Source organism: Pangasianodon hypophthalmus, chromosome 6 (assembly GCF_027358585.1).
Source record: "Pangasianodon hypophthalmus isolate fPanHyp1 chromosome 6, fPanHyp1.pri, whole genome shotgun sequence".
NCBI classification, from domain to species: Eukaryota; Metazoa; Chordata; class Actinopteri; order Siluriformes; family Pangasiidae; genus Pangasianodon; species Pangasianodon hypophthalmus.
In genome coordinates, this window is record NC_069715.1 from 8,533,242 (window position 1) to 8,561,200 (window position 27,959).

Below are 27,959 nucleotides of genomic sequence, written 5' to 3' on the forward strand. Positions count from 1 at the left end.
GCATTGCATTCCAATTTATAGTTTCGTAAGACTAAGTTGCTCTCTCACTGTGCTGTTGGATGGTGCTTCTTACCCAGAGCTAACAATCAAACAATTAAACTCATTAACAAGTGTCTATTTAAGCGTAGCACAGAAAGGAAGAATAAAAACAGTCCTTTTCTCCAGCACACCAACATCAGCCAACATCTCCAACAAGCCCTTAAAGATCTTAAAGACTTTGCCAAGTCTCCTATAAATCTGCCTCCCTGGTAGGGTTTACAGAGAGTAAAATACAGCAGGGCAAAGCAGTTTTTGCCCATCAGGAGAGCAGAGGCCTTAGTGAGGGTCTGAAATAAAACACTGAAATTGGTAGGGCTACATTTAAAGGCATTTGATCAGCAGCTTCCACTTCTCTGTCAAAATGATTTTAAATTCTGGACAGGTAATAGGTTTGAGATTTTTAAACAATTCAAGTAGTTTTCTTCACTTCTCCAGAACGTGAGAGCAATCTTGTCACATCCTTTCATTAAAATGCTTTAAGCATGACAGCCTAGGTTTTAAAAGAACCACATTATCTCGAAGATAAACTCCGTACTCCAGTACCCAGTTAAATCTAATGTCTGATGAACATATTAGACTCTGAGCCATACTATTTAAGGAAGCCAAGGTCTTCTGAAAACAACACACTGCTCTGCAAAGAGAACCCAGATAATAATAATAATAATAATAATAATAATAATAATAATAGCTAACTACATACACTGCGATTAACCAAAACTGAGATGTAGCTAACATCAGCTTGTTGAGATATCTGCATGACAAGTATGAGAAATCTTTATAGGACTATTTTTTTAGTGTAATGGCTTCTATAAACCAAATTTATGGAGATACCGCATATGGAGCATCATTTAATTCTTTTCTCGCAGCATCTGCCTTGTAAATTCACATTGGAAAGAAATGGCAGTCATCATTATGTTCACATCAGTCCTATCCATTACATTCTGCATCGCTTTTGTAGAAGTTACTTAAGCAGAAGTTGTGAAAGTTGCTTAAGCACACTTCAGTTTTACTACCTGTCAACAGAATTTACTCTTAAATATGTTTAAGGTTTAAGATTATAATCCCAAACTGCTCCCTACTCCCTAATAAATAAATAATATACACCTCTCTACACCTAATTAGTGCACTTTGGGAGTAAAGCTATAGTTATCTACTGTACGTTTATGTCCAAGTATGTGGAGACAAAGCACAATTATCATACAAAGCAAACAGATGAATGAATGAATGAATGAATGAATGAACACATACATTTATTCATGAAGGCGGAGCTAATGAAGTAAAAAATCTGTTCCACCACAAGAGGGAGCTATGGCGTAATTTGTCTGAGACTAGAGTGCAAAATGTATAAACTGGCTTATTTTGTTTAATCATATTTTATTTTTAATTTCGGACATGGTAAACATGGTAAAGGCACATAAAGGAGTCCTAATGAACACACAACGTAAGCGGATAAATACAGCTGTCAAGGTAATTCAGCATGAACCATACAATACAGGTGAATAATACATTGAATATGCATGTCTCCATACTAGGAGTGTATGTACACAGATGACATTTACAACCTTCTATTGTAAATAGCAGCACTGTACATTCATAAAGGTGACACGTACACCAAAAAATAAAATAAAATAAAAATAAAATAAACAACATAAAATTCCTAATAAAAACTGCAGAGCTGGTTGACTTGTATAGGTCACCTCAGTGTAAATAATTCTACATTACATACCAAATTTGCATGGAAAAACTCAATAGTTTGATATGGAATCAATCAGCAAGTCTTATGGTCTAAATATGGAGAGAGATAAATCATATAATCATAAATTTATCACAGAGTAAGATGTTTACATGGTTTGTCTTGACTGTGTTTCAGCACATGCTAAAAATTCCTAGTATTGCTTAATATAAAGATCTCTGCCTTTGGACTCATACAAATTAAAGTCATCTTTCATATAAACCAACATTAATGAGCATCAGGAGTGCTTGGAAAGCAAGCACTTAGGAGCCATCTTTCAGCGTGGTATTTGCTTAAGCTGACATGGTTTGGGGGGTAATATTCCAAGCTGATTGTTGTTGGATGCAGTCCAGAGTGAGAGGTCAGGAATGAAAAACTTGCATTCAGAGCAAACCACGGCCACACACAAGAATCGACTTTGATGGATGGGTTTTGTCATACAACTAATCCGGAATATGTAAACAGAAAAAATGAATATCTTGCCTAGCCTAACTAGGCATGTTTGTCCACTAGATTGAAGAAGCTTAATGTTGGCTTCTTTGTTCATGGAGACACACACATACACACATTTGTCATATTATACTTGTGAGGACCTCCCACTGACATAATTATTAATGCAGCTACTTAATGCTATTCCTACACCTAGATCTTACCCTAACCCTAACTTCAGTAACCAAAATGAAACATTTAGACTGTTGAAGCTGCAGTTTTTGAAAAATAAAATAAACCGTTTGCCTTGTGGGGACCAGCCAAATGTCTCCACAAGGACAAAACTGTCAGATATTTCTATCCTTGTGGAGACCTGCCTAGTGTTTCCACTGGGTCAAAAGTGTCAAATATTCCTATCCTTGTGACCAAGATATAAAACATGCACACACACAAACTCTCTGTCCTGCAGAGCTGCATCCTGCCAGCAGCATGGCTGACAAACAACACTGATTTATGCCACACACAAACACACACACACACACACACACACACACATGGTCCAGCACAGTCTTGAGGAGGTCAACTGATAATAACTACAAAACAGAACTAAATTTAGCATCTACTCTCTTTTTGATCCCAGCTTGCTTTCAACATTTTTATTGGCAATAATGTCTAGTGATCAAGATTATGCCAAGAAAAAAAAAAAAAAAAACACACACACACAAAAAAACCCATAATATTTTACAACCACCATAAAAGGTCTATGAGACCTACCCAAGCATCGGGAGTGATGACTACAGTATTTACAACACATAACCCTTCTATGGCTTCTGATAATAATTCAAACACAGCATATGTTGGGGATATATTAACATGTTATAACAGCTACAGAGTTCACTGAGCATGACGTACACACCTGCATAACGCAAACTGAACCTTCAATACATGACATGAGGAAGTGCTATTGGAGCTGACAGTGTTTAGTTGGATGTGTGTATTCAAGTATTATCAGGAGCATAAAAGTAAAAAAAAATAATAAAAAAAGCCTTTAAAGCTATTAATACTACTATACACATATTTTACACATATACTGTACACACCTTTCTGTAACGTATAATACTGCAGGGTATGTTTGGAGCCATGATGTACAATATAATTGTGTAAATTGACAAATCTGTCCATATATTTGTTTGACAAAAAAAGAAAGAATATTTTCTTAATAGTGTGGGCCGAAGTTTCTACAGTCGCTACAGTCACTAGATGCAGATCCTTATCTTTCCTTATAATCTAAATAAATTCTCAGAGAGACAGTTTCTCTGCTCTTCTTTCTACAGTTCTAGTGTACACAACATTCACAAATCATCCACAGATTTTGGGAACTTTTTTTCCCCAAACATGGTCTTGCGCTTTCAAATTTATAACAATTTCCACAATTCATATAAAGAGTTACAAAGCATGTCCTTGATCAGGGTTTAGGTAGCTGGCCTTCGTACCTTTTCTTTCAACTTTTACAATAATACACATGGAATTGAATGAAATCCAGCCATATCACCCTCACTTCTTCATGAAATCAGAACATCGTCAGGTTCTATTTTCAGATGTTGTCCCAGTTTTCACATTTTTGGACACAGTTTTCGTCAACTTTGAATGTACGTGCAAGTTGTGAAGTCACTAATGTGGGTCACCTTGATTTTGTCTCCAATGTTTAGGATCCTCAGGACTGCTCAGTTCCAGGTCCTCTCTTATTGAAGCTCAGCTTTAATAATTATAGTCTGAATATGGGTACGTTTTGAACACCTTGTGGATCCAGCCTGTATACTGGGCCACGCTGACGAAGATACCTGGCCGGTTGTGTCGGGCACATCCTCTGCCATGGATACTCACTCCCACTATGACCTTACTGTCCTTTTCCTGACACACCAGTGGGCCACCATAATCTTTCTGTTGAAGTGACAATGGAGATGTATTAAAAAACCAAACAGTTATTTATGACTTTTTACCCCTATAAGGCTGGCAAATTTCTGACAACATCAGAAATTAATTTTAAGGCTAGATTACATAGGCAAAAATGATGCTTTTTCTTCCAATGGTCAATTTTTTTTTTTTTAATGCGCAATATGCAAAAAGAACTAGACCATTATAAATATACGTAAATATAATACATGCAAATAGATACTTTTTTTTTCATGTCGAAGTTCAACAGGCATATTGAATCACATATTGTTGGAAAGCTTTCCTTAAACATGATGTTTTTTTTTTTTCATAAGGTTTTTTTCTTACAAGATATGATTCCTGGGATTCCTGTTGTTTACTAATGTTATATTTATTAGGTGTCACACACTGGTTTTAAATCCAGACTTTTTTTTTAATATATCTTTGGTATTTTTGACATAATTTGACATTATTTCCAGAAAGCCATGCAAAACACGTATATTTTCTTTATAATTCAATTAAATAGCAATGTTTGGATAAATCATGTTTTAACACCATCAAAAGTTTGATCGCTGAGCGTGTTAACAGAGAGTGTTAAATTTAATCTATTGCTTCATATTACAAAAATAAAATACTGTATTAATATATACTTTCAACAGGTTACATCTCATTCTGATACTGTATATGCAAATCTAAAATTAAAATATAAGCCTATTAAGATATGGCTGTAGGATATGATATCCTATAGTATGTGAATCATCTCACCTCACACACTCCTTCATCTCTCTTCCCGCCAGCGCACACTTTAGCATCAGTGATCTGTAGCGTTCCTCTGTGTAACTGCTGGCAGCGTTCATTGCTAACAATGGGCAGCTGAACACTCTTTAGTGTGCCTTCATGTCCTGTGCCTAGAAGATTATAGTTCTCATTATTACACTGTACTTTTTTTCTGATTGCACTGTGTTAACGTAGCTCTGTGAAAACTTGGCACAGGTTTGTGCAATGTAATGCGTACCTTTAGTTTCCCCCCAGCCGTACGTTGAACACATGGTGCCCTCTGCAATGCTACAGCCAGCTACAGGCAGCTGAATGAACCGCACATGCTCAGTGATGAGAGCAGGCCTGAGATACAGAGAGAAAGAGAGATACAGCAAAGACGATATGAAGTACTGCAGTTCACATGCATGTTATTAATTGTGAGATCCATGATGAAAACCCACACCAAGAAAAACCATACTGACTTACTAAATACAGTATGTCTAAGTAAGTATTTAGTATACTGATGTTTGAATTAAAGGTAGAATGATATTCAATAATTACACCACCTCATATAACGTTTTATATCACAGTATAAGACTGACTGGAGTGGACATGCAGAGTACATTATGTTTTCTCTACCTTTGCTAGGGAAATGACATGATAATAATTCTTTCATAATCCCTCAGTTGTGATTATTTCCACTTACAATGATCATTTGCAGTTCCTGATTAACTGAGAATATAACTTATAATATAAAAATTAAATGATACTTTAATTGTTTTTATTGATCCAAGGCATATGGCCTCTTTTTGTCATAGTAAATTATTTATTTAGATTTACATTTATTCATTTGGCATATATGTATATTTATTTATATTTATCATCTATACAATTATATCATAATGTTAACTGTATTATTATTATTATTATTATTATTATTATTATTATTATTATTGTTGTTGTTGTTTTATCCAATATAATGTATAAAATTATTTAAAAAAATAATATATACAGGCCACATTAATAGGAACAGCTGTCAACTGGTGGCATGTGGCAGCAGAGCAGTGCATCAAAATCATGCATCTACAGCTGTTACATATCAATATCAAAATGTAAAAAGTCTCAGTGACTTTAACCATGGCACAGTCCTTGGTGCCAGACGGGCTGGTTTGAGTATTTCCGAAATTGCTGATCTCCTGGGATTTTCACACAGAACAGTCTCTGGCGTTCACACAGAATGGTGCGAAAGCAAAAGAAAACAAACAAAAAAAAAATCTGTTCTGTGGGCGGAAATGCCTTGTTGATGAGAGAGGTCAGAGGAGAATGGCCAGACTGTTTGGAGCTGTCAGGAAGGCTATAGTAACTCAAATAACTACTTTTTACAACCGTGATGAGCAGAAAAGCATCTCAGAACTCACAGCATGTTGAACTATAGGCTCACTATAGTAAGTATGTATATAATATAGTATGTAAAGTAATATAGTAAGTAAATAAAATATATATATATAAACGGATTTAGTTATTTGTTTGCTTGTTGGTTTGGTTTATTTTTTAGATGATGGTTTGGCAGGTCTTACTGTGCCAGTTGTAGCAGGGCGAGTCCAGAGCCTTCTGGGCCACAGACGACGTGAGCAATCCTCCTTTCCTGCCTGGTCCAAGTGTTCTCTCCAGACTCATTCAGATGCGCAGAACCAAGCCACACTCTGTACTCAGACAGATCAGGAACACTGAGAAAGACACACAGACCTTTGGTTAATGCTTGAACCCTGCCATATTACTCTACAATTTATTTTTTACTTGAATTAACGCATGCAAACATAGTTGAACTACTGTGTGTATGAGACTTGTACACAAAAGAATCCATAATACAATTAAACTAAAGAAATTCCATCCCTGATTCTCTGGCTTACATCTTTTCACATGGATATCTTGTGAGAACATGTATACATGGCGGTGGTCTAATATCTTTGGTCCTAAAAGCATCAGTAGCTATGATTTGTTATGTTAGACATGTAAGACAAATCATGTAAGATCTGGAGAAAGACCCTTCTGACCTCCGCAAATGTGGAGGTCAAATCGAGGGCGCGACATTGCTTGTGTAACGCGACTGCAGATAAATTACCATGAGGAGAAGCACTCTCTGTCCGTCAGCACCCACTCCTCACGGACCAGCGAGCCTCCGCATGAGTGAGCAGCCCTGAACACACAGACCATGAACACTCTCAACATCGCTGAATATGACTGTCACACTTTATAAACCACAGATGATCCAGGCAGACATTTACATCATGCATTTCACATTTATCCTATATAAACGGCTAAGCATCTTTGAAAGGGAATTTCCAACTAATTCAAACTGGCACGGTGCCACAGTACAAGTACAAACGACACATTGTGTAAAACCAATATTTAGATAAAGGGCCCACAAAATGCTGCCAACAGTATCAACATTTATTCCTGCAAATTTAACTGTGACCTTTTGCAAGTGCTCGGGTAATTTGGAAAGAAATGAGCATTGAGTTACCCACCCTTTCTGAATGCTGACCATCCAACTGCCCTCTTTAATCGGTACGGGGCCGCCGCCCACTATCCTCACTTGCTTATGGACAAAACAGGAGACGCCCGAGGCTTCAGCTACAAAGGCAAAAATGAAGAATGTTTTTTTTTTCATACTCTGAAAAGCTCTAACAGCATTTACAACTAAGACATAATCAGCAAACATAATCTGCTGCATAATTACCTTTTCGTGGTAGACTGTTCTGTAATTGCTCACCTAAAAAAACAGAGTACAAGCATATTACTCCAGTTTTCATTTCATAATTAGCTAGGCAATGATGATCAATGTCAGATAAACTAATGAGCATATCTACACATTGTTTACAGTGTAATGTGAGAGAAAATGTGTGTGAGGTCTTCTGCATTCACTTAACCAGCATGTGGGACTGCTTTGGCTACATGATGATTGAGCAAGAATTATAAGCACCTCTGAGCAGCACCTCTGCTCGGGTTTTACTCAGCGTTGTGTGGGTATGAGAGATAGAAAAGGATAGAACGACAGACGCAGTGCTGAAAGGCAGACCAGACCAAATGGACTTTACCTTCTTTAATCAAAGGTGTGTGTGTGTGTGTGTGTGTATGTGTGTGTGTGTGTGTGTGCGGTTGTAGTCATGGACCATAAGTCCGAAGTGTAAGGAAAATAATCAACACCATGTCAGTGTTATGATGTGACCTGACACCAAGCAGAGTTACTGTTACCACCCTGAATTGTTTATTTTATTAAAGAATGATGTACTTTTTACCCATTTATAGGTACATTTATTGTTATTCGTATATTTTATGTTATCGCTTACATTATAACAGCGATAAACAGTTGCTCACTCAATAGCCTCTCTCTCTTGAAATGAATAAGACAATAAAATGCAGCTTGTCATGTTACCAAGAAACCACAAAAGCACAAAACACTCTATGCTGAAGACGTCCTCATGTCAGGAAACATAAAGCAGAGTCTTTACCTCTGACTATTACAAAGCGCTGACACTGAAAACTCATTCAAAAAAATAAATAAACGTCTATTACACAAAACTTCACCACATCAACAACTGCGCATCTTTTCATTTGTTTATGTAGTGCTTACACCATACAAGTCCCTTTATAATATGTTTGAAATTATGACTTACTAGAACTAGCGCATTAATATAAACCTCAAGCAGGCACTAGCATTAAGAGCTGCTGTTATAGAAAATGAATCAACACCTTCTGACCAATCAGATTCGATTATTCAAACAGACATCAAGAGTACAGATCTGACTCGGTTTTCTGAAAGACTACTAAAATGTATGTTTAATTATGACAACATAAAGGCTTAAATGAACCACATATTAACTATCAAAGAGTGAAATTTTTGAAAGGTCAATGGTCAAAAAAATTGTTTGGAGACAAATTGCTATCTGGTTAGCTAGTATTGTTGCAGATTTCCTTAATAATTTAAGATAACTTGTGTTTTAAAATTCAGACAAGCTTCACTTTGTCCAGTCTCAAAGCTAATAACAATTTCCCCAAAATGAGCACACACACACATACACACACATCTAGCCAACACTAACACAATGTATGCAACTGATATGTCTCAATGACATCACCTGAAGCTTGTTTGCTAATTAGGAAGGCATTTCTGATCACCGTTGATGCTTATTATTTTCCATTTTATAGCTTTCGATAAGTCTGAATGTTTAGTTAGATGCTATCATTACTCAGCCATGTGTTATGTCTAAAATGTAATAAATCATTATTAAATGATGGGTTTCAGTCACACATTAAACTTAAGAATGTCTGAAGGGATTGCGTCTCATGTCACAGTTAAACAAACACTAGCAGCTATGAATGATTACAGGAATAGTTTACTAGGTAGCAGTAGCATGATGCATACAGTATTTCTTAGCAGAAAGATGATGATGATGATGATGATGATGGCATTTTTTTAGGCATTCGGGTCATGTAGCAATTAAACTAAATATTTAACCTTCAGAGTAAACTGAAACAGTTATTAGCCCAAATATTTTAACTGACACGAGAATGCTACTAGCGAGATTTTAATGCAGAATAAAACCTTTTAATCACAACGAGGTGGTTAGGAACATGTTGCATTTAACCATTTGAGTTAAGTGTGTAAAAAAAACTTACTTGTATAAGTAATTTTTTTTGCTAGTTCTTTTCAACGTCACTAAGATTGAATATTGAGACACAATGCTTAAGTTTTGTACGATCTAAATATATTTTTGTAAAATCTCTTACCCTTACAACATACCTTTTCAAGTGTTTTAGACAAACTCTAAATGTGCCATGTTTTAGGCGTGGGAAATACATAAGAGGAGTTGTGTAAATACAGTGTGTTGCATAAGTATTCACACCCCTTGAAGTTTTACACATTTTGTAGTGCTACAACCTGGAACTGAAATGCACTTATTTGGGATCATGTATGTTGTGAATCTTCTGATTGCAACTGGCTGCACCAGAACTAATTTATGGATTTCACACCAATGGGAGTGAATGCTCAAGCAATCACAGCTGTTACACTTTTTTTTTTTTTTTTTTTAACTTATAAATGATTTTGCAAACTATATTGATTTTTCCACCCATTTTAATATTACGAGCTAATGGAAAATAATTATGAGGTGAACAGAAAGGTGTGTGTGTGTGTGTGTGAGAGAGAGAGAGAGAGAGAGAGCGAGAGAGTGACTCACAGTGCTTGACTGTGCAGTAATCCCAGGGGACGAGGGAGCTATTGGTGTAGCACCATGGCCCGTGCTTGTCCTTGTCTGGATTCCTGCAGAAACTGCCTTCCAGTTCATCACTCTGGGTCACCATGTCTCGTGCTTTCCTGACAAAAAGAGGATTAGAAAATATGTGCATATCAACATAATGGACATAGAATTCAACCACATCCATGATAGAGGCAACATTCTGTAAGCACATTCTGTAATATGGAAGCTGTGATTGTTGAGGGATTTTACAATACAATCAAAAATATGTTTGTAAGTGCTTGTGAAATGAAACAGCTCACTTTAGACGCCCAATTCATTCGTCATTAACCTCAGGATTTCTAATTAAAATGTATGCGTAAGTGTTAAGGCGCTTGTGAGCTCTTTCTTCTTCCCCACCCTGTGCTATACAGCTGTGCGGTTTGTTCCTCTCCGGAGACATGGAGAAGCATTTGGCTTCAACATTAATCGTGACATGACCCCTTTCTCTCCGCTCTCCCACATTAACAGCCAGGGTTCCTCCACATTCGGGGAATACCACTGTCAAAACACTACAAATTTTCCAGCAGGAATTCCATAGGAGCAAAGAAATCCAAATGTTACAAAGATGGACACGGGGCTGAGGAGGTGGACCATTTCCAAGCAGGTTCCTCTGTTCAGACCCTTTTAAAATTTTCCTTAAAGGTGGGATAATGCTAAAAATGATTTTTCCAACATGGAACTTGGCTCAGTTTCTCTAATGGAAATGAAATATTGTCTCAAAACTCACAGTTATGTATCTATATTATAAAGGTTATGCTCATGTTATTACAAGCTGGAGGTAATCGGGTGAAATTAATTTGTTAAAAATGACTGGTCTCAGTCTGGAAGATTAGAAATGTAAACATGAAACAAAAATGGTGATTGTAGTTGCAAGTACGTGAAGAGGTTAGTCTATTTCCATAAATAGCGTTTATATTGGTAATACCTGAGAAGGAAATAATATGCAGACATTATTTAAAGATAACTTGTAAAATACAATGATCCGTCTATAACATAATGAGATGTCTACTGCTAAGTAGTGAGGGTTAATCTCAGGTTCTCACACCTACACACCTGAGTGACCTTTGACCTAGCCGTGAGTGCAGGTCACATTAAGAACCAGACCTGCTTTGATGTGCCTATGGCAAGACGTCTGAGTAAGGACTGAGCATAGGGAGGTCAGAGGTCAGCCCTAAAGCTTGCTGTTCCAGCTGCAAGAGCCTGCTGTTAATTCTTGGAGAATTAAGTCACCCTGACTGCTGCACACTGCCATCAATTAGAACACTCTCAAAAACGGGTTTCTCCACTAAACCATGTTTTTCTTCCACAAAAAAAGTGCAAGCAGCTTATTTTCTCAAGCAAGACAAATACACCCTGGCAATCCAGGGACCCCTGTGCTTTGTTTCATTGCCTTAGTGGGGTTGTGCAAAGGCAGGGGGGAGTGAACTTTGACCTGGAACTTGTTCATGAAAACAAGGAAGTTATTTAACGCCACACATTTCGGGGTCAATGTGGACAACAGAAACATCACTGCACTGTTTCAATCAGAGTAACACGCACACACACACACACACACACACACACACAAATCCATACTGGCTTTATTTTGGGATTGACTCATGCCAATCTTAATCTCAGTAACAAAATCAATCTTTATTTTTCAACTAGCACATTTACATATGTCAAGTATTCAAGCAATGTGGAAGTAAAAATCTCAATACACATGGATTAAACATCTAGTTATCCATGACCCACTGAAATCCATCATAAGAAAACTACATATGTCCACGTTTGCTGTCCACAAATCACTCAAGTCTATTTTAAATATGAAAGTGTACACTGATAGCCATATAATTTAGTTATTTTTTATTTCTAAGCTACAATGTGTTTATTATTTTAGATATATTTTGCATGATACACTATATGAAAAACATTTTTGGCATGATATTGAAAAAAAATTATTTATATATATATATACATATATATATATATATATATATATATATATATATATATATATATATATTTTTTTTTTTTTTGAGGACTACAACATTGTCCTGATTTTCAATGCATTACTATCATTAGGGGACAGTTTTGGCCTTAGAAATAGTTAAATGCCTGCCTGCATACAAACAAATAAATGCCTGTCCACACAGAAAGAGATTTATCGTAGATTTAACACTGCAAATGGGAATGTTTCCTGCATTTTTACTGCATTTTTCATTTCAGATTCTCCATTGATATTTGTGTGGTCACACTGAGCTTAAAAATCAAAGCCCAGAAACGTGTGGGTGTGAGCTATTTCTGCTATCCTATTAATTTTGCTACCAAGCTTTACCCTTGAAGCACAAAGATAAATAGATCATTCAAGCAGCACAAGGAATCAAGGGACTGTCCTTGAGATCCCACAATGCACGAAGTGTTAATAAGCAGACCCGAATCCGTGTCCATGGAAACTAAATAGCTGAAAAGATGTGCTGCATGAACATAAATATATTTTGTAGTGTCTTGTTGTAAGATTGGGCAGGCTTTATAGAAAAGAGTTCAATGAAGAATGTATCCAGGTTCGGGAGTTTGCACTTAGGGGTTAGTTTTTGAAGAAAGCTTGTTTTTATGGCCTGAGTGCACTAAGTATGAGTGAGGGGGTGTTTCTACTGAGTTTGAGGCTTCAGGATCTCACCTCTCAGTATGGTCCTGCCATGGTGCACAGGGGAAGCCTGAACGAGTCTTCATCTGCCTCCCTCTGTACATCTCACCAATTCCTGTATAACACTCTGAAACAGATGAAAATAGAGGAATATGGTTATACAGACCTGACAAACTTGAAAAGGAATAATGTGTAGCCGCAAGTCGTTTCTGGATCAGTGCCACTGAAGAGACAACATATTATGTTATATACATAACACAGTATATTGAAAATGTACTCTGTTATGTATATTACATAATGTGTTATGTATATAACATAATACACTACATTTTCAATATAGCCTTTTTACAAATTGCTGCTCATTGAAACTGGTTGAAATTGAAATGGTTCCACATGGCAGATGTTTTTCACTGTTGATCTGGCGCTGCTCAAACTGACTGGAACAGGACAGCAAACAGCGTTTTTATCCACTTTCTAATTTTCATTACCATTAAAATGATTGTAAAGTGATATATCTGACACTTCGTTTTAGGTGTATTTAATTTACTTTTTATTTAGTTTCTTCAGCCGAAAATTTTCGGTGTCATCCCTAATAAATATAGTTTACTGCTGTTAACTTATGTTAGCTAAGTCTAACATACACTGATCAAATTTACTTCACATGAATATACTCAAAACATTGACCATTTACTTAGACAGAAAGCGAGGGAGCTGCATCAGTGCATCGTTAAAGCAGGAAAATCAAGCGCCAGCCAAAACGTTACTGATGCGAGATGGGGGAAGGAGGTAAGACTTCCATGGGGTCAGTTAATATCAGAGTTGAAAACATCTACGAAGTCTTTACAAAGTTCATATGTCAACTGGCTCATCTGCTGATTTTATTGGGGAAAAAACAAGGTTCTTTTAGCGTATATTTGAGTGATACGCAATTTTTTTCAGTGACTCATACAAACATACTCCGATGTTAAAATGCATGGCTCCTACGCAAAATGAGTAAAGGTAGGCACATCCGGGTTATATAAATCTTGCACTATTTATGTCAATGTTCCTACAAAGATAATAATGTACATGCAAAGACAATACATCCAATATGTCTACACATGAGGTAAACAATGAGCCAACAGTGCTTACAGACATGCACCACAGCTCCATTTACCCCATATGCCCTGATCCCAGATCCCAGTGGCCCCAATCAGAACTGTGACTAAATTGATTTTAGCATCAGCACCTAACCATATCCTCCCATGTACCCTCCCTGGCATTGTTAGACACACAAATCTGTCAATGGTGATTAATATTCTGAGCCTTACTGTCATATTCCCACACTACTGTTCACTCCCAAAGTGCATGCCACAAACTAGAGCCTATTTTAGTGGCTGTGGAGATCGGACCACTGGGAGCAGTCTGCACAAATGCCAAACCTCGGTAATGGAAGAATGAGAGCATCTTAGAAAATGCCGCATTACAAATGAACAGCTTATGTTTCATGAGAACAAATGAGCCCAAAAGAGCAAGAGGTATCAAAAGCAAAAAAAAAAAAAAAAAAAAAAGGCCATCAATCTTTTACTGAGGCTGTTTAACATTTTTGGAAAGACAACAATCACAATGTTGAGGGAATATTAGTAAAAGATCTTGTTTTCTTTTTCCAATCACATATATTGAAAACACATATGGAAATTTCACAGCGCATTGGACTATATACTTAAGCCCCATTAGTGCTGCATGGAATCCACAAAAAATAGTATACTGCAATTATACAGCTACATGTTTGATGTCTGATGCAATACATAAAAAACATAACATTTAAACAAACCAGTCGACCCATGAGGTGTCAACTTTAAAGCATGGTCTTCATTAATTTAACAAAAATTCAACTTTTTTTTAGGATGACAACAATGCTATACAATAAAATGTCATTGAATATATTGAATACAATAAAAAGTCCAACATCTTAACCACTGAGCTACCGCTTCCAACCAATGAGCTACCGCTTCCTTCATTATCTTCCTTCCTTCCTTCATTACTGTAATCCATGTCTCCAGACTCATTCACACACATCATGCAATTTGCATTGTTTTTTATTTTTCATGGCTATATGCACACGACACTTGTACTTTATTCCCATCCTACCTCATTGCCTCTTTGCATGTTACACATAATGTGACTTGCTGTTTTACACTTCTGGTTAGATGTTAACTGCATTTCATTGGCTTTGTATGTCTACTCTGCTCAATGACAATAAAGTGAATCTAATCTAATGTAATCTAATCTAATCTAATCTAATCTAAATGTGGCCAAGAACCACCTACATTTATAGACCAACTATATTTACTCGCCACTAACCACTGTATTTCAAACAAAACTCTTGAATACTTTTTTAAAGACTAAAGAATCTATTAACATTTTTCAATCCACTGACTACACCTTGCCCTGAAAACACCATGTCAATGTGTTTAAAAGTTTGTTTTTAGTTTGAAACTGGTGTATAGACATGGACAAGCACAGACGTTTGAATAAGCAGGTTGCAACCTACAAGATTCTGAAGCTTGTGTCCAGAAAAGTGTACCCAACATTTCAGACTGAAACTGAGAGTTATATGGTGATAACAATTGACAAATGCTATATTGTGCAGATCTAAATCCTGTGTATAAGGCATTTATTAACTGCTATTTAAAGCAATGCTGACTCAGAATTAGGTTGTGACTATTAGAAACATGGGAGCCATTAAGATTAGATTTTGTTCCATTAAAACACAATATAACAAAGAGGTGCACTGAATGTATTGAACTGCAGCTCACCGTCAGGTTCAGCTGTTATTGCTTCACAGCCTGGGATGCTCGTGCAGAAGACCCAAGGCACATTAGGGTCAGTAGTGAAGCACCATGGGGCATCACGGCCATCAGGATTCCTGCAGTAGTTCTCCCTCAGGTCCCTGTAATGCACACACACGTACAACAGTGTATACCATTATACAGATTTGACTAACGGAATGGAATTTGTATGACTGTATAACCGATCTGATCCAGACAAATAAGCAGAGTTTGAATGACACTAGTGATGTGTTGCTTGTGAACGAGTCAGCTATTTGAGCCAGTTCTTCTAGATGAATGTTAAGAGCTGAGATATGTGAGAATTTTTTTTTTCAACATCTGAGCTGTTCATTAGTGTGAAGAGTGGGATGTGTGTTTGACTCAGCTGTGCGAATGAGGCAGCATGATGGAAGATCCGCTGCACTGCTGCTTGTTAAAGATGTACTGCATGTAGTCAGTAGATTAGGGGAGGTGATCAGTTATCAAGATAAATAGTAATAAATCTTCTTAATGAAGCACAGGCACAGCAGGCACGATAACATTAATGCAGGGATGCTTACTGTATTTATCATTGCACATTGCTGATTTGAACAATTCTCTGGTTTATGTTACAGTATATCAATGAGCTATTTGGGAACCAAAAGAGTCACTTCTTATTATTGGTGAGCTGAGCTAAATTATCTGATTCACTAAAAAATATATTTCCATCACTAAATAAAGAAATGTATAGATCAGAAATATTTAGGAAGAATATTATGTTGTGTTACAGCCACTTTGTTTAACTTCTCATGGAGGAGCTGTATTAAAGGAGCAGTCTGTGATATTTAGAGCCCTCTGCTGCCAGTAAGATGAAATGCAATTGCAAAGAAAACATTGACAAGCTTTCCCCTTCCCCTCCCTGTTGAAATTAGGCTGCTTCTTAATGAAAAAGCATTGTGCTGAGCAGTTCTGTGAAGGATGGGGATGGAGCTAATTTCCGGGCTGGAAACATTTTAAACAAACTAGCACAATCTTTTGCATGAAAATACTGTATATCAGTTTATATAAGGTGTATCTGTACATGGTATATGACCTTATCAATTCTGATAATCTGTAATTGGACATTCTAAACTGTTCTAGAAACAGACTAGAACTTCTTATTTGTGTTTGCAAAGATGTACCGTTAAAGGCTTTGCTTCCCGTGTCAATAATCTGGTCACACTTGGCAATTATAATTTAGTCAGTAGTGTGTATATGCCTGAGCGTGTTTCTTGTTGCCCAGTCATGTATGTCTTTAGCGAGGCAACCATATTAATGTGTGTTTTTGTCCAGAATTTTCAAATACAAAATGATTAATTAGTACTAGTACTACTCTTGCCCCAGAAGTGAAAGCTGTTTTAAATACCACAAGATAAGCAAGGGTTAATTTATAGTTCTGCAACGGTGCACATATATGTATTTGCATTTCAGAGATTTGCAAAAGCCAACATGCACGTCTGCAAAATCTCATCTAATCACTATGCAAATCTGCAGTGTTGTGCATCAAGCAAAGTAAATTGGCCAGCAGTGAATTGTGTCTGGTAGCACTGGGATTAGGACAAGGCTAAAAAAAAATGTTACATTAAAAACCTAAAACTAATGCAAAAGCAAACTAGAGCAGGTTGAAGATTGGTTGGCTGAAGAGATACAGCGATATAACTGCTTATTACACAGCTCAATGGTAAAGCATTACACAAAAAGTGAAGTGACACTGAATTCCTGCTGGGAGATATATAAGAATACAAACTTTGTTCAAGGTACTGGAGTTGTGTATAAAAGAACAAATGCAATGCTAAAGAAATTTTAGCATAATATTGCCTTGGGACATGCAACACTGCCACCTAGAGCATACATTCACATTACGTGCAAGTATGTTGCCACCTATGGCACCTATAAAATGTCTGGGCATGATGCACACACTTGCTTGAAAATTTGCCCTAAGGGTGTATAGAGATGGTGGAGATAGTGGTGTTATACTACCAGCAAGGCTATGAGGCGTATATAGGTATTATAATGTACAGTATATAAATACACTGTATTTAGGAGGTGTCTGTATGAGGCACACTCACTTGCAGCGGTATTTCTGCGGTGTGAAGGAGTGCGAATGAGGAAACTGGGCATCCCATCTTTGACAAGTCAAACCATCCTTGGGGGCTGACACCGTCCCACGATATCCTTCCCCATTCCCCCGGAAACACGTCGTAGTCGTTTCAACATCACTGTGGCTGTCAGATTCTGTGAAAGATGTAAAACATAGAGATAGAATGACGTAAAAAAAATCAATAAACAACATTACTCATTGAGTATGACGAATGATGAGTCAGACTCATTCTCTCTACAACTGTGCAAGTTCATAATGCAACAACGGTAGTTTTTTTTTTTTCCTCGCATCCTGTGTGAGTCAAAGCAGCTGCTGAATGCAAACAAAAAAACAAGCGACAGTTCTGGTAAAACAACTGCCAAATATCTCTTAAACAAGCAATTTTTTGAGCCAGTTAGCTCTTTAATCAGAATCACTAAATGAATTTATATTTATAGTGTAGAGTATGAGTGTAATGCATTGCCACTAACCATCTGTTTATCTTTATCTGTTTATCTATAAATATGTCCCTACTTTATTCATTAAGTGATATCAGTAGCTGTATTCAGATTTAAACTTGAAGTGGGCGTGACCTAAACTGGAAAGGGTAAGAGGTTTTTTGGAAAACACTGAAAAAATCTGGCTCTGGCTGTCCCTCAACCTCAGCTACATCATTTGAGTTCATAATTGATCTAAACTGCAGATGTACACAGTACTGTTTTTTTTTTTTAATCCTGTTTGCACACACGGTTGGTTGGCCGTTATTTTTGTTTGTATCTGCCAATGATATGCCAAGATTCTCTTTCTAATTATAAACTAGTTGCCAAATTTAAACTAAGGATAAAATGTTGTAATTTCATCACTTTTTGATAGATTTTTTTCTGTTTGTTTGTCCCGCAAGCTTCATATCTCATATTTGTCCTGCAAGCTTCATATATCACTGTATGAATATACATATACTGACGCACCAGATCCCAGTTCTGACCCACACCTCTAGTATCTACTAGCTTATAAGCTTACTGCCAAACTTTTTTGAAAAAAGAAACAAAAGAAAAGAATTGCATGCCTACTATTCGTATCTGTATTTGATCTCTTCATTCCAAATAACGTACTGATATTTGGTAACATCAGTAGTTCAGAGGTGCATTGGCCCCTACACATGAATGTCAAATTCAATCTCTTGAACTGAAACAACATACAACATTCAATTCAAGCATGTCGGCCCCTACTACATGGGGCTTTCTAATGTCATGTTAACATTATTTATCATTGCATACTCAGGCAGTGTCGTATAGGATCAGCTTCATTAGCAGCAAGGCAGAGTTGGAAAAACAACACAATACACTGCTTCATGCTTAGCTATGTTTACTGCAGAGCAACAGCCTAGGTTTTAAGAGCATTTTCTGGCCTTAAGACCGGGGCTCAGATAGACAGGAGGTTCACTTTCCAAGTGGACCTACGCCATCTAAATCCGCACACAGATGCTCTGATCGTTTCTGCAGATCATTTCTGCATCAGTATCCACACAGATGGGACGCACATGGCTGAAGAACTGTGTGGAGATTTTGTAAAGAGAGAGATGTAAGGAGAGTCTACAAGTTGTAGATCCACAGTGTCTGAGAGAACTAGTAAATCAGTTGTGTTTAAAAAAAAATGTACAGCACGGAAAGCAATTGTGATCCAAGCACGAGCGCAGTTCCACCAGGCAGTAAGTCTTATTTATAAAATGTAAGCCAATGCTAAGCCTGATATCCTGCTTCATTGCTTCCCCAGTCATTAAAATATCCTCAGGCAGAGTGAGAAGGAGCTGAAGCAGGAAGAGGAAAAGGTGAGGAACTAAGGCTACTCATTAATGTAACTGGTTACAGTGCTGTGTGGAAAAACCTGTTTGAAAATGTGTGTGTGTGTTTGTGCGCAAGGCTGAAAACCACACGTGTCTCATGTCTGCAGAGCAGACACAGGGTTTACAAAGCAATCCAAAACACAGGGCCCCGGCTCCCATTCAGATAAGGCCATGCACCAATGCGCTGATGAGGAAAAACAAACACTTGGAGACTCTAGTGAACAGCAGGGGTGAGTGAGCATAACGGAGGAAGAAGAATTTTTTTTATGGACAAACCCTCCTCTTCTCTGTTCACCACAAACAACATTCCTGTGAGGGTCCCAAATGAGTGGGGAGCTGCAGGAAGAGGAAGCTGTAAATTTGGCAAATTCCTTTTTTTTTCGGTCTCCTAGACTTGCCTACACACACCCAGAGAGAACCTGTATATACTCACACACAAAGACAATCACACTCACCACACTGTTTGACATCACAGTACTCCCACGGAGTGTCAGGATCGGTGGTGAAGCACCAGGGCCTCTGGCGTCCGTCTGGGTTCCTGCAGTAGTTATCCTTAAGTCCTTTATCTGGGTACCTGTCAGAGAGAGTAGAGTGAGCAGCACTGTGCAGCCTGATTTACAACAAGCAGTACCCACAATCACCTGCAGGCCTGCTACATAAACCAATTTGTGCTAGGGATGCAGTCAGCTTCTGTGGAATCTCTGTGAATTGCTTGGACCGTGAACCCTAAAGCCTCAAAAGCTTAAAACAACATGGCCAAAACTTGCCTCTTTGGCAGGATCGTGGAAAACGGTCACTTTTTAAGGATACACCATTTCCCACACAGCAAAGTACTGGGAATTTACTTTATTGATTTCTCGAATGCTTTGAAACCTCGCTGGCAGATGCCATTCCTCATGAGGTAAATGTACTTGAAGTATTTCCAAAGTCCGATTAAAGCACTCTTGTGAGTTTATCGACTCAAGGGAGAGTAGCTAAACAACTCGCATCCATTTCTCAACCCCTACCCCTATGATTTCTCAAGACTTGCTATGGGTTGAAGTTAAGCAGTACATCAGCTTGATGTTAATTGAATGTAATGTTGATGAATACGATGTTCATGTAGAAATACAGAAGTACAGATTGCACACATATACAGCAGGAGGGATCACATGCCAAGGTGGACATAAGCTTTCCGCCAGAACTTTCCAGATTTATTTCTTGTGCATAGTTCAACCAGCAGAACAGACACGTCGTAATGTACTCCAGAAGTGTGATTCCCAAAGGGGCGAATAAGGATGAAACATCGATTTACAGGTAAGTTTTCTTTAATAAAGCATTGTTTGGAGGTTTGGACTGAAATTTTAGAAATATCTTACAACAAGTTGCCCATGAAGTATTTACAAAGTATTGTGCAAGATATAAATATTTAAAGTGAGCACTAAATTGTAAACAAACTCTAAGTCATGGGTAGATTTATACATCAAGGTTTCATTGTATTGATGCAGATTGGCTCTGTTCTATTACACAGAATTGCTTAGCACACTGTACCAAAATGAATATCACACACGTCCCTGTCGACCACGTTCTCGCCAGGAGGGTTCGTACCTTTTGGGATGGAAGAGATGTTTGTGAGGTTCATCTAAGTCCCAGCGCTGGCACTCTCTGCCACTCTCCGTGTGGTCCATGGGCCCGCGGTAGCTTTCTCCATTACACATCATACATTCCACTGTGGATGAGGAACATGGCTGGTAAGAATCTTAGTCTTGAGAAGCAAGCCCAAAGGAATACTCTCACACACACATACGCATGCACAGCTGAGAGACTTTAGCATGCTCAGAAAGGAGAAAATGACTTTAGCATGGCTGTCACATTATACAACAGAAATAAAAACAACTGATGATGGAATGTTGAATTCCCTAAGCACATTGTATCAGGAATTAGGTTAATGTTTATTGCACTCAATCTCTTATATCTTTCTCATCTAACATTAAGTGAATTCCTATATGTAGCCATTAGACCGAGTCCTACATCAGGTAACACCTCACCTTAATAAGCTGAAATACCACCCATTAAGCTGTCAGTACGTCTCCAGGGGCCGACCAGAGCTTCTAACTGATTTCAAATGATCAAAGGTTACCGAAATGAGTAATTGAAAATCTAGAGGCTTAGTCATAATGGCCCGGCGAACGTCACAGCAGAGAGAGGTCACCTAAGCAGCAGTGCTCCCTCGAAAGCCTGTTATGACTGTTGTACTCCACTATAAAGGCTGGAGCAGCATATTGGAACCAGATGTCCAGCCCTGGCCATTTTCGTGAAACCTTGATTTTACATCCATCTGTGTGTGTTTCTGATTATGGGAAACTAATTTATTAACAAACCCTCCCAGCCGTATTTCAGCACAGTGCTCTGAGAATAGACAGAAGGCTGTCTCTGTTTGCCTGATCGCTATCTCCAGAGAAAGCTCTCTACATTGCACTCCGCATATTCAGCCCACATTCTCCCATGTCCTGATTTAGCGAGCAGAGTAGTGCATGCAAAAAAAAAAAAAAACCTGGCTCGTGACTACTTCACTAGCAGAATGTCTCCTTACCTCAAAGAAAGCATTCTAAAAATCAAATCAAAAAGCAGCTCAACAGTAAATTATTCAATGAGTTTACATGACAGAATGTAAACGGACGCTTACCTTGTGAGCACTGGGGAATGTTGCAGTTTTGATAACGTATGCTGGGGTTCTTGGTAAAGCACCACGGTCCTGTAGTGCTATTGTCTGGGTTCCGGCACAAGTTTCCCCGAAGGTCCTTCTGCTTATGTCGCCGGGGTAAGAAGCTAAGTGTGTGTGATAGGTAATGGAAGAGAGAATGAGGGTAAGCTCAAGGGATTCTATCGTTTCATCTGTATATTCAGGAAATAACAACCAGCTGTGCTACTGAGACTTCTGTATGTCTGTTAACACTAGAAAAGACTTCCGCTTTAAACAGATAAAAAAAGAAGAAAAGATAAATGGCAACAGGAAGACAGACAGCCATCCCAGATACTGATGTCACCCACTTCAAGTCCTCCTCTGCACTCCCACTCATATGAGTAAATCAAAGACCATAAAGCAGGTTCAGATCAAAAGAGGCAGAGACACTCAGACTCAAAGTGAGACAAAAAAAAGAAAAGAAAAGAAAAATCAGCCCCCTCTGTCTATAGAATATTTTTCACACATCACAGAAGTCCTTTAGGATATATAGAGGAAACAAACATCATTACAGATGTGGAAAGCCTAAACACACTAGGATATAAAAGGACTCTTTAAGTTCCATGTGATGCTGCTCTATCAAATATTTAAGATTTAGAATGGGGTATTGATCTGAAATTTGGTTACCGTTACCCATAAGTGATCTGAGGGCTTTCCAGACACAGGGGCAGATACCTGCTCATGAAGAAATGTAGAGGTCAACAACCCTGTGCCAGGGGGCCAGAGCAGTTCTCTCAGCGGAGGTCTGAAAGTGAGCAGGCCCATAAATCCCATGTAAAGTCCATACGGTCTAGTCAAAATGTGTCCACGACAGTCAGAAACTCAACTAGACCGCTATACTAGGTTGTGCTTTAAACCTGTTTTAAAGCTGTCAATGATATCAAAATGTGACAAATTAGTTTGCCCATGACTCCTTTTTCCAATGTTCAGATCCAAAACTGCTGAAACTGTTTCAGAGCAGGTTTTTAAACCCTACAGCAGTCCATTAGGAAATATAAAATGTTGAAGGGGAAAGAAAGAACGAGGGGAGGTGAGAATAATAATAAAAAAAAAACCTCAAGGTCCCTTCAAGGTAGTCATGTTTTCATGTGTCGGCAGCTTTGTGAAAGTCTGAGACGTATAGCTCTCTTGGCACCGAGTCACAGGCTCACAATTCTCTCCATCTCTAGTAAATGACAGGCAGTAAACCGATGGCTCCATGCTGTTTCAGCATCCTTAATGAACTCACCAGCCATAATGAACTCTTGGCAAATAAGCCCTTCACATTAGCTATCTTATCTAAGCCTTGTGCTGCATTCTGTCAAGACTCCCAACATTACACCGACCCTCCACGCTAACCTTTTAAAAAGAACTCCTCCAGCTCAGTGCACTTATTTATAGAAGTGTGAGTGTATAAATGTGTATTTAAGTGCAGTTATTCACAAGTTTTTACAGTGTTTATAGCTAAAGTTGTGCATGATCTTAGTAGGGCTGTAGGACTTGAGTCTGGTCTTGACATGTGCTCTGTATTAACCTGGACTTGTCTCAGACTTATTGGATTTTTAGAAGTTTGACACAGAGTAATTTCTTCTTCTAAAAAAAACATAGCGTAACAATTGGTGCAATGCACAAATGAAGCTATTTTTGAACATTTGGCCTCAAAAATGATTTGACAGTTTTCAGGCTCAATCTTGACTCAATCTCCCTTTCATTTGGATTCGGTCTTGACTTGGCCTCAACCCCCTGAAGACCCGGTCTTGATTTGATCTTGCTTAGACCTGGTCTTGGACTTGACAATAGTGGCCTTGACTACAGCCCTAGATGTTAGTGCAGCAGAAGCATAAATAGACTGTAGGTTTTTGAACAATTGCAGGCATGTTAATGTTAACTCAAGGTTTATAAAGCTGAGCTCGCTGTCAGAACTAAACCCTTCCACAAAGCATAACTCTCTGTCAAAGGACAATTGAATTAATCATTAAATCCTCAAATCATGAGCAGGCCCTTGTGAAGTCTGTGATGCATCTGTTCCAAATGAGTGCAACTGTGTTTCATTTGTCACTGAATTACACATAACAAAGGTGTCTAATAAAGCGGGAATGAAAAAGGACTGGTGAAGTTGATCCAGACACAGAAATGATTTTGAAAGAATGTCTCTGACAAAGAGAAACTGAAATATTGGGAATTTTGAAGAAGGATTGGAAAAAGAGGCAGAAGGGATAGACGGAGAATCTTACTGATGTTCATGTGGCGTGTTCATATCCCAGTTCTGGCACTCAACACCACTCTCGGTCACTGATCTCCTCCCTTTGTAATTTAGACCTGTGCCGATGATGCACTCCCTTACAAAGTCTGCAAGAGTAACACAGCAAACATGGTCAGTTGAACTATCAGCTATTTCATATCATGCCATGTGCCACACAAGCAAGGACAATTGTATTCCATTTTGTTAAGAAAAAACAAAACAAAACAAGATTTGCTGACATAGAGGTCACAAGACAAGCTGTCAGTGCTGTGTCATTTCATGAACTCCTGACGTGTGCATGTCACTGTGTATACAGGTCATCCAGCTTTCATCTGGCTTTAACATTCCGAAGCAAGCCTTTATAAATAAGGCCTCTAAACAGCATTAGACAGTTACATAAGCTGAAAAAAGTGGAAGAAAGTGTGTCTTTAGCGTAAAGGACCCCCATGAAAAACCAGGAACAGATGTATGTTACTAATCAAACCATATGGAACTAAATTCCTTGTCAAATTACAGCATCAGCACAGAAACTGTAATGCAAGAAAGCTTTTGTACCTTTTTTTTCGTAAAGGTCAAAGCTGAAGTCAGTCTCAGCATGGACGCCCACTGTGAGGCTGTCGAAGGAGAGTAAATGACACTTTGTGCCATTCTGATCAAAGATGAAAGCTCTGGAGAGAAAGATCACATGCAAATTAATTCATTCATTCATTCACTTGGTTTCATAACTTGATTTTTTTTTTAAATAAACAGCATTTGATGAATTAAGGACAAGGGAGAGAGAGAGAAAGAGAGAGAGAGAGAGATAGAGAGAGAGAGAGAGAAAGACACAGAGAGAGAGAGATGATAACCAGCTGTCTGAGGTTAGAAACAGCTGCTACTTTTTCTGCCTGACAGAATTTGTGGCACTGATATTTTAATTTTTAAATCACATGCCATTTCTATGCTGAATGTCACTACAAAGTATGGCTGATATTTCCGAGCTTGCTAAGGTGCTGTTTGGCAAATGGGCCGTTATGCAAGACATCAAAATAGGAAGTAGTTGAATTGCTGATTGTGCTTTTCCACTTGTAATGTAGCTTCCAGCTCCTTCCTCTGAGCACACTGTGCAGTTTACACTGGGCCAACTTTTTTTTTTTTTTTTTTTTTTTTGAGAAAGTTTTGTATGAGAGATGCCGGATGGCACAGACTATCCATTTTTCCATTTAGCCACAAGCCAATGTTTCATCATGGCACAAATATTTTTGCTTTGATCAAATCCACACACTGACCTTCATATCCCACTATGGGAAGGCAGCAGGTGGTTCTCTGTATAGACTGCACATGCTTCCTGTGTATTCATAAACTGTAGGAGGTTAACTGCATTTATTGACCCCGACAGGCCTCCATACCTGCAGGTGAAGGGGAGTTTTCTGTTGCGGCTGCAGCGACGCACACACTTCCCCAAGCTCATCTTCTTGCTTTTCATCATGTAGGAGGAGTCAGGTGGAGCGACCAGACGAACCCCGTCAGTCTTCTGGTAGTCCTGAAGCGCATGCCTCTTGCTTTCTGCCATATGAAACAAATTTATCATAGGTCATATACATTTCTTTATAAAAAAAACCTCCTAATAATAATGAATAAAGGTTACACAAGACAGAGGGTACAGTAACAACAAGACTGACACTAATAAGACTATAACTGATTAAGTAGACTAGACACCGGCAGCATGGGGCAGAAAATGAGCCAATACAGTGTGCTTTAGTCCAAGATTAATCCCACTTGTGTAATAAGATGCAAGGATATCCATCATTTTCTGATTAAGTACAGTGACTCAGGTTGAGTGGATTCATTGTCAGGGCCACGTGGGAACGTGCCAAATCTTCGCTGATCCGGTAACAGAACTCCTTCAGAACCGAACCAGAGACAAACTTCCACATGCATGAACAAGCTCTTGTGTCTAAGGTCATTGGACATGGTTGCAGTCCAAGTTCTTAATGGGCAGGAGAGGTTTTTTTTCTCTTTTAAGATAAGCACACTGGACCGATCTGCAGCCCAAACCTGTCTTGAATGTTGAATGGAAATACAAGGCAGCCGGGCAAAGAGGAGAGCAAAAAAATTCACATCTGCATCCTCATTCCAGGCAACATTCCCCCTGGTATCAGGCTTGAACCTTTGCCCATCAACATTTGAAATTTAAATTTGAGTAAATTCATGAGCATATCTTTACTTTTTTACTTTTAGACCAATTACATTCTTATCAATGAATATATCACTAACCAAGAAGCAAACATTCTTCACATACACTGGATTAAAGATTGACTGTAGTTTTTTTAAGAGATGTAAGACACACACACACACACACACACACACACACTCAGGGAGAGAGAGAGAGAGAGAGAGAGAGAGAGAAAGCGAGAGAGACCTGATCTTATTAAGCCACTCTGACTGTTTATTATTATGAACTTTGCATCTCTGAGCTATGACTGTGAGGAAGCCCCATGTTTTTAGAGCCTACAGCAGTTCCCCAGCTAAACATGAGCGCATCTTGCTTCTTTAATTCCCAGCTCCGTGACTCATGCGTCCAGATGTAGGAAAGCTAACAGAGCGCACAGTTCTTTCTCCACAACAGCTTTCCACAACAGAGCTTGCGAAACTTTATTTAACATGTAGTAAAAGTGTCCCGGCTAAAGTGCGACACAGAGCCACAGTTCAGATTTAAAGTGACGCGTAAACAGGATTTTTGCGCATCGACTTGAACTGGCGACCCAAGTTCACAATCTCATCTATCCAGGATAATCGGATAAACTCTGGTAATCAATAAGAAGAGGGGGGAAAAAGCAAGCCTGTAATCTGGAGATTTAGTGGAGATAAAGTGTGAGCTCGAGAGGAGAAGAGGCGCGCAGCATCAAACTAACTTACCCGAGTAAAGCAGGACAGAAAGGCAAAGCAGGAGCTTATAAATCCACATGGTGTAGAAGGGAATGCTGTGATCGAGGCTGCTGAGAGGAGAAATGACGAAGTGTTTTGCGCGCTGAAGCTCAGACAGGAGCCGAGCTGCTGGCCGTGATGTCCACTGAGCGGAGGCTGGAGATGATGATGATGATGAGGAGGATAATGATGATGATGATGATGGTGGTGGTGGTGGTGGTGATGATGAGGCGCGCGCTCGGAGTCCTACACAGCTCCGTTATCCCTCCCCTCTTACTCCATCAGCCATTTAAAGCGATCCCAGCGTGCAGGATGAGGAAAGCCCCCTTTATCGCAGGCACAATTTCCTGGCCAGTGCTCTTAAGAGTTGAGGTTGTTGAACCGGAGCGGGAAGTTCATTTAACACGAAGCAGAGCTTTACAGCTTTGTTAATGTACTGACTGGAATCAGATCAGTCTCCAAGATGGGATCAGGTCCAAGTCTCCAATCCTGTTTGCTCCCTGTTTCTAAAATAAGAAGATCTCTGCAAAAGAAGTAACAT

General features: G+C 38.6%; 1 protein-coding gene across 1 annotated transcript; it reads right to left on the reverse strand.

Moving 5' to 3' along the window:
* Positions 1 to 1,393: 1,393 nt before the first annotated feature.
* On the reverse strand, positions 1,394 to 27,734 carry LOC113534821 (hepatocyte growth factor). The gene is made up of 18 exons (XM_026927789.3): positions 27,410 to 27,734; positions 25,900 to 26,056; positions 25,067 to 25,179; positions 24,504 to 24,618; positions 22,234 to 22,376; positions 21,156 to 21,276; positions 20,024 to 20,142; positions 17,715 to 17,880; positions 15,616 to 15,749; positions 12,851 to 12,944; positions 10,132 to 10,268; positions 7,632 to 7,664; positions 7,420 to 7,525; positions 7,014 to 7,088; positions 6,469 to 6,618; positions 5,148 to 5,254; positions 4,898 to 5,040; positions 1,394 to 4,141 (listed from the first exon to the last, which is right to left on the reverse strand). Exons 1-18 carry the CDS (start codon positions 27,456 to 27,458, stop codon positions 3,959 to 3,961), a joined length of 2,145 nt encoding a protein of 714 aa, XP_026783590.1. The 5' UTR covers positions 27,459 to 27,734; the 3' UTR covers positions 1,394 to 3,958.
* Positions 27,735 to 27,959: the final 225 nt, after the last annotated feature.

What these genes read in the sequence shown, in the direction of transcription:
- LOC113534821 (XM_026927789.3), bottom strand. Translation starts at nt 27,458, where the DNA reads ATGTGGATTTATAAGCTCCTGCTTTGCCTTTCTGTCCTGCTTTACTCG. An exon ending in CATCTCTTCCATCCCAAAAG is followed by an intron (nt 20,143 to 21,155) that starts GTACGAACCCTC and finishes TCTCTCTGACAG; the next exon opens with GTACCCAGATAAAGGACTTA. An exon ending in GAACAGTCTACCACGAAAAG is followed by an intron (nt 7,526 to 7,631) that starts GTAATTATGCAG and finishes TTGCCTTTGTAG; the next exon opens with CTGAAGCCTCGGGCGTCTCC.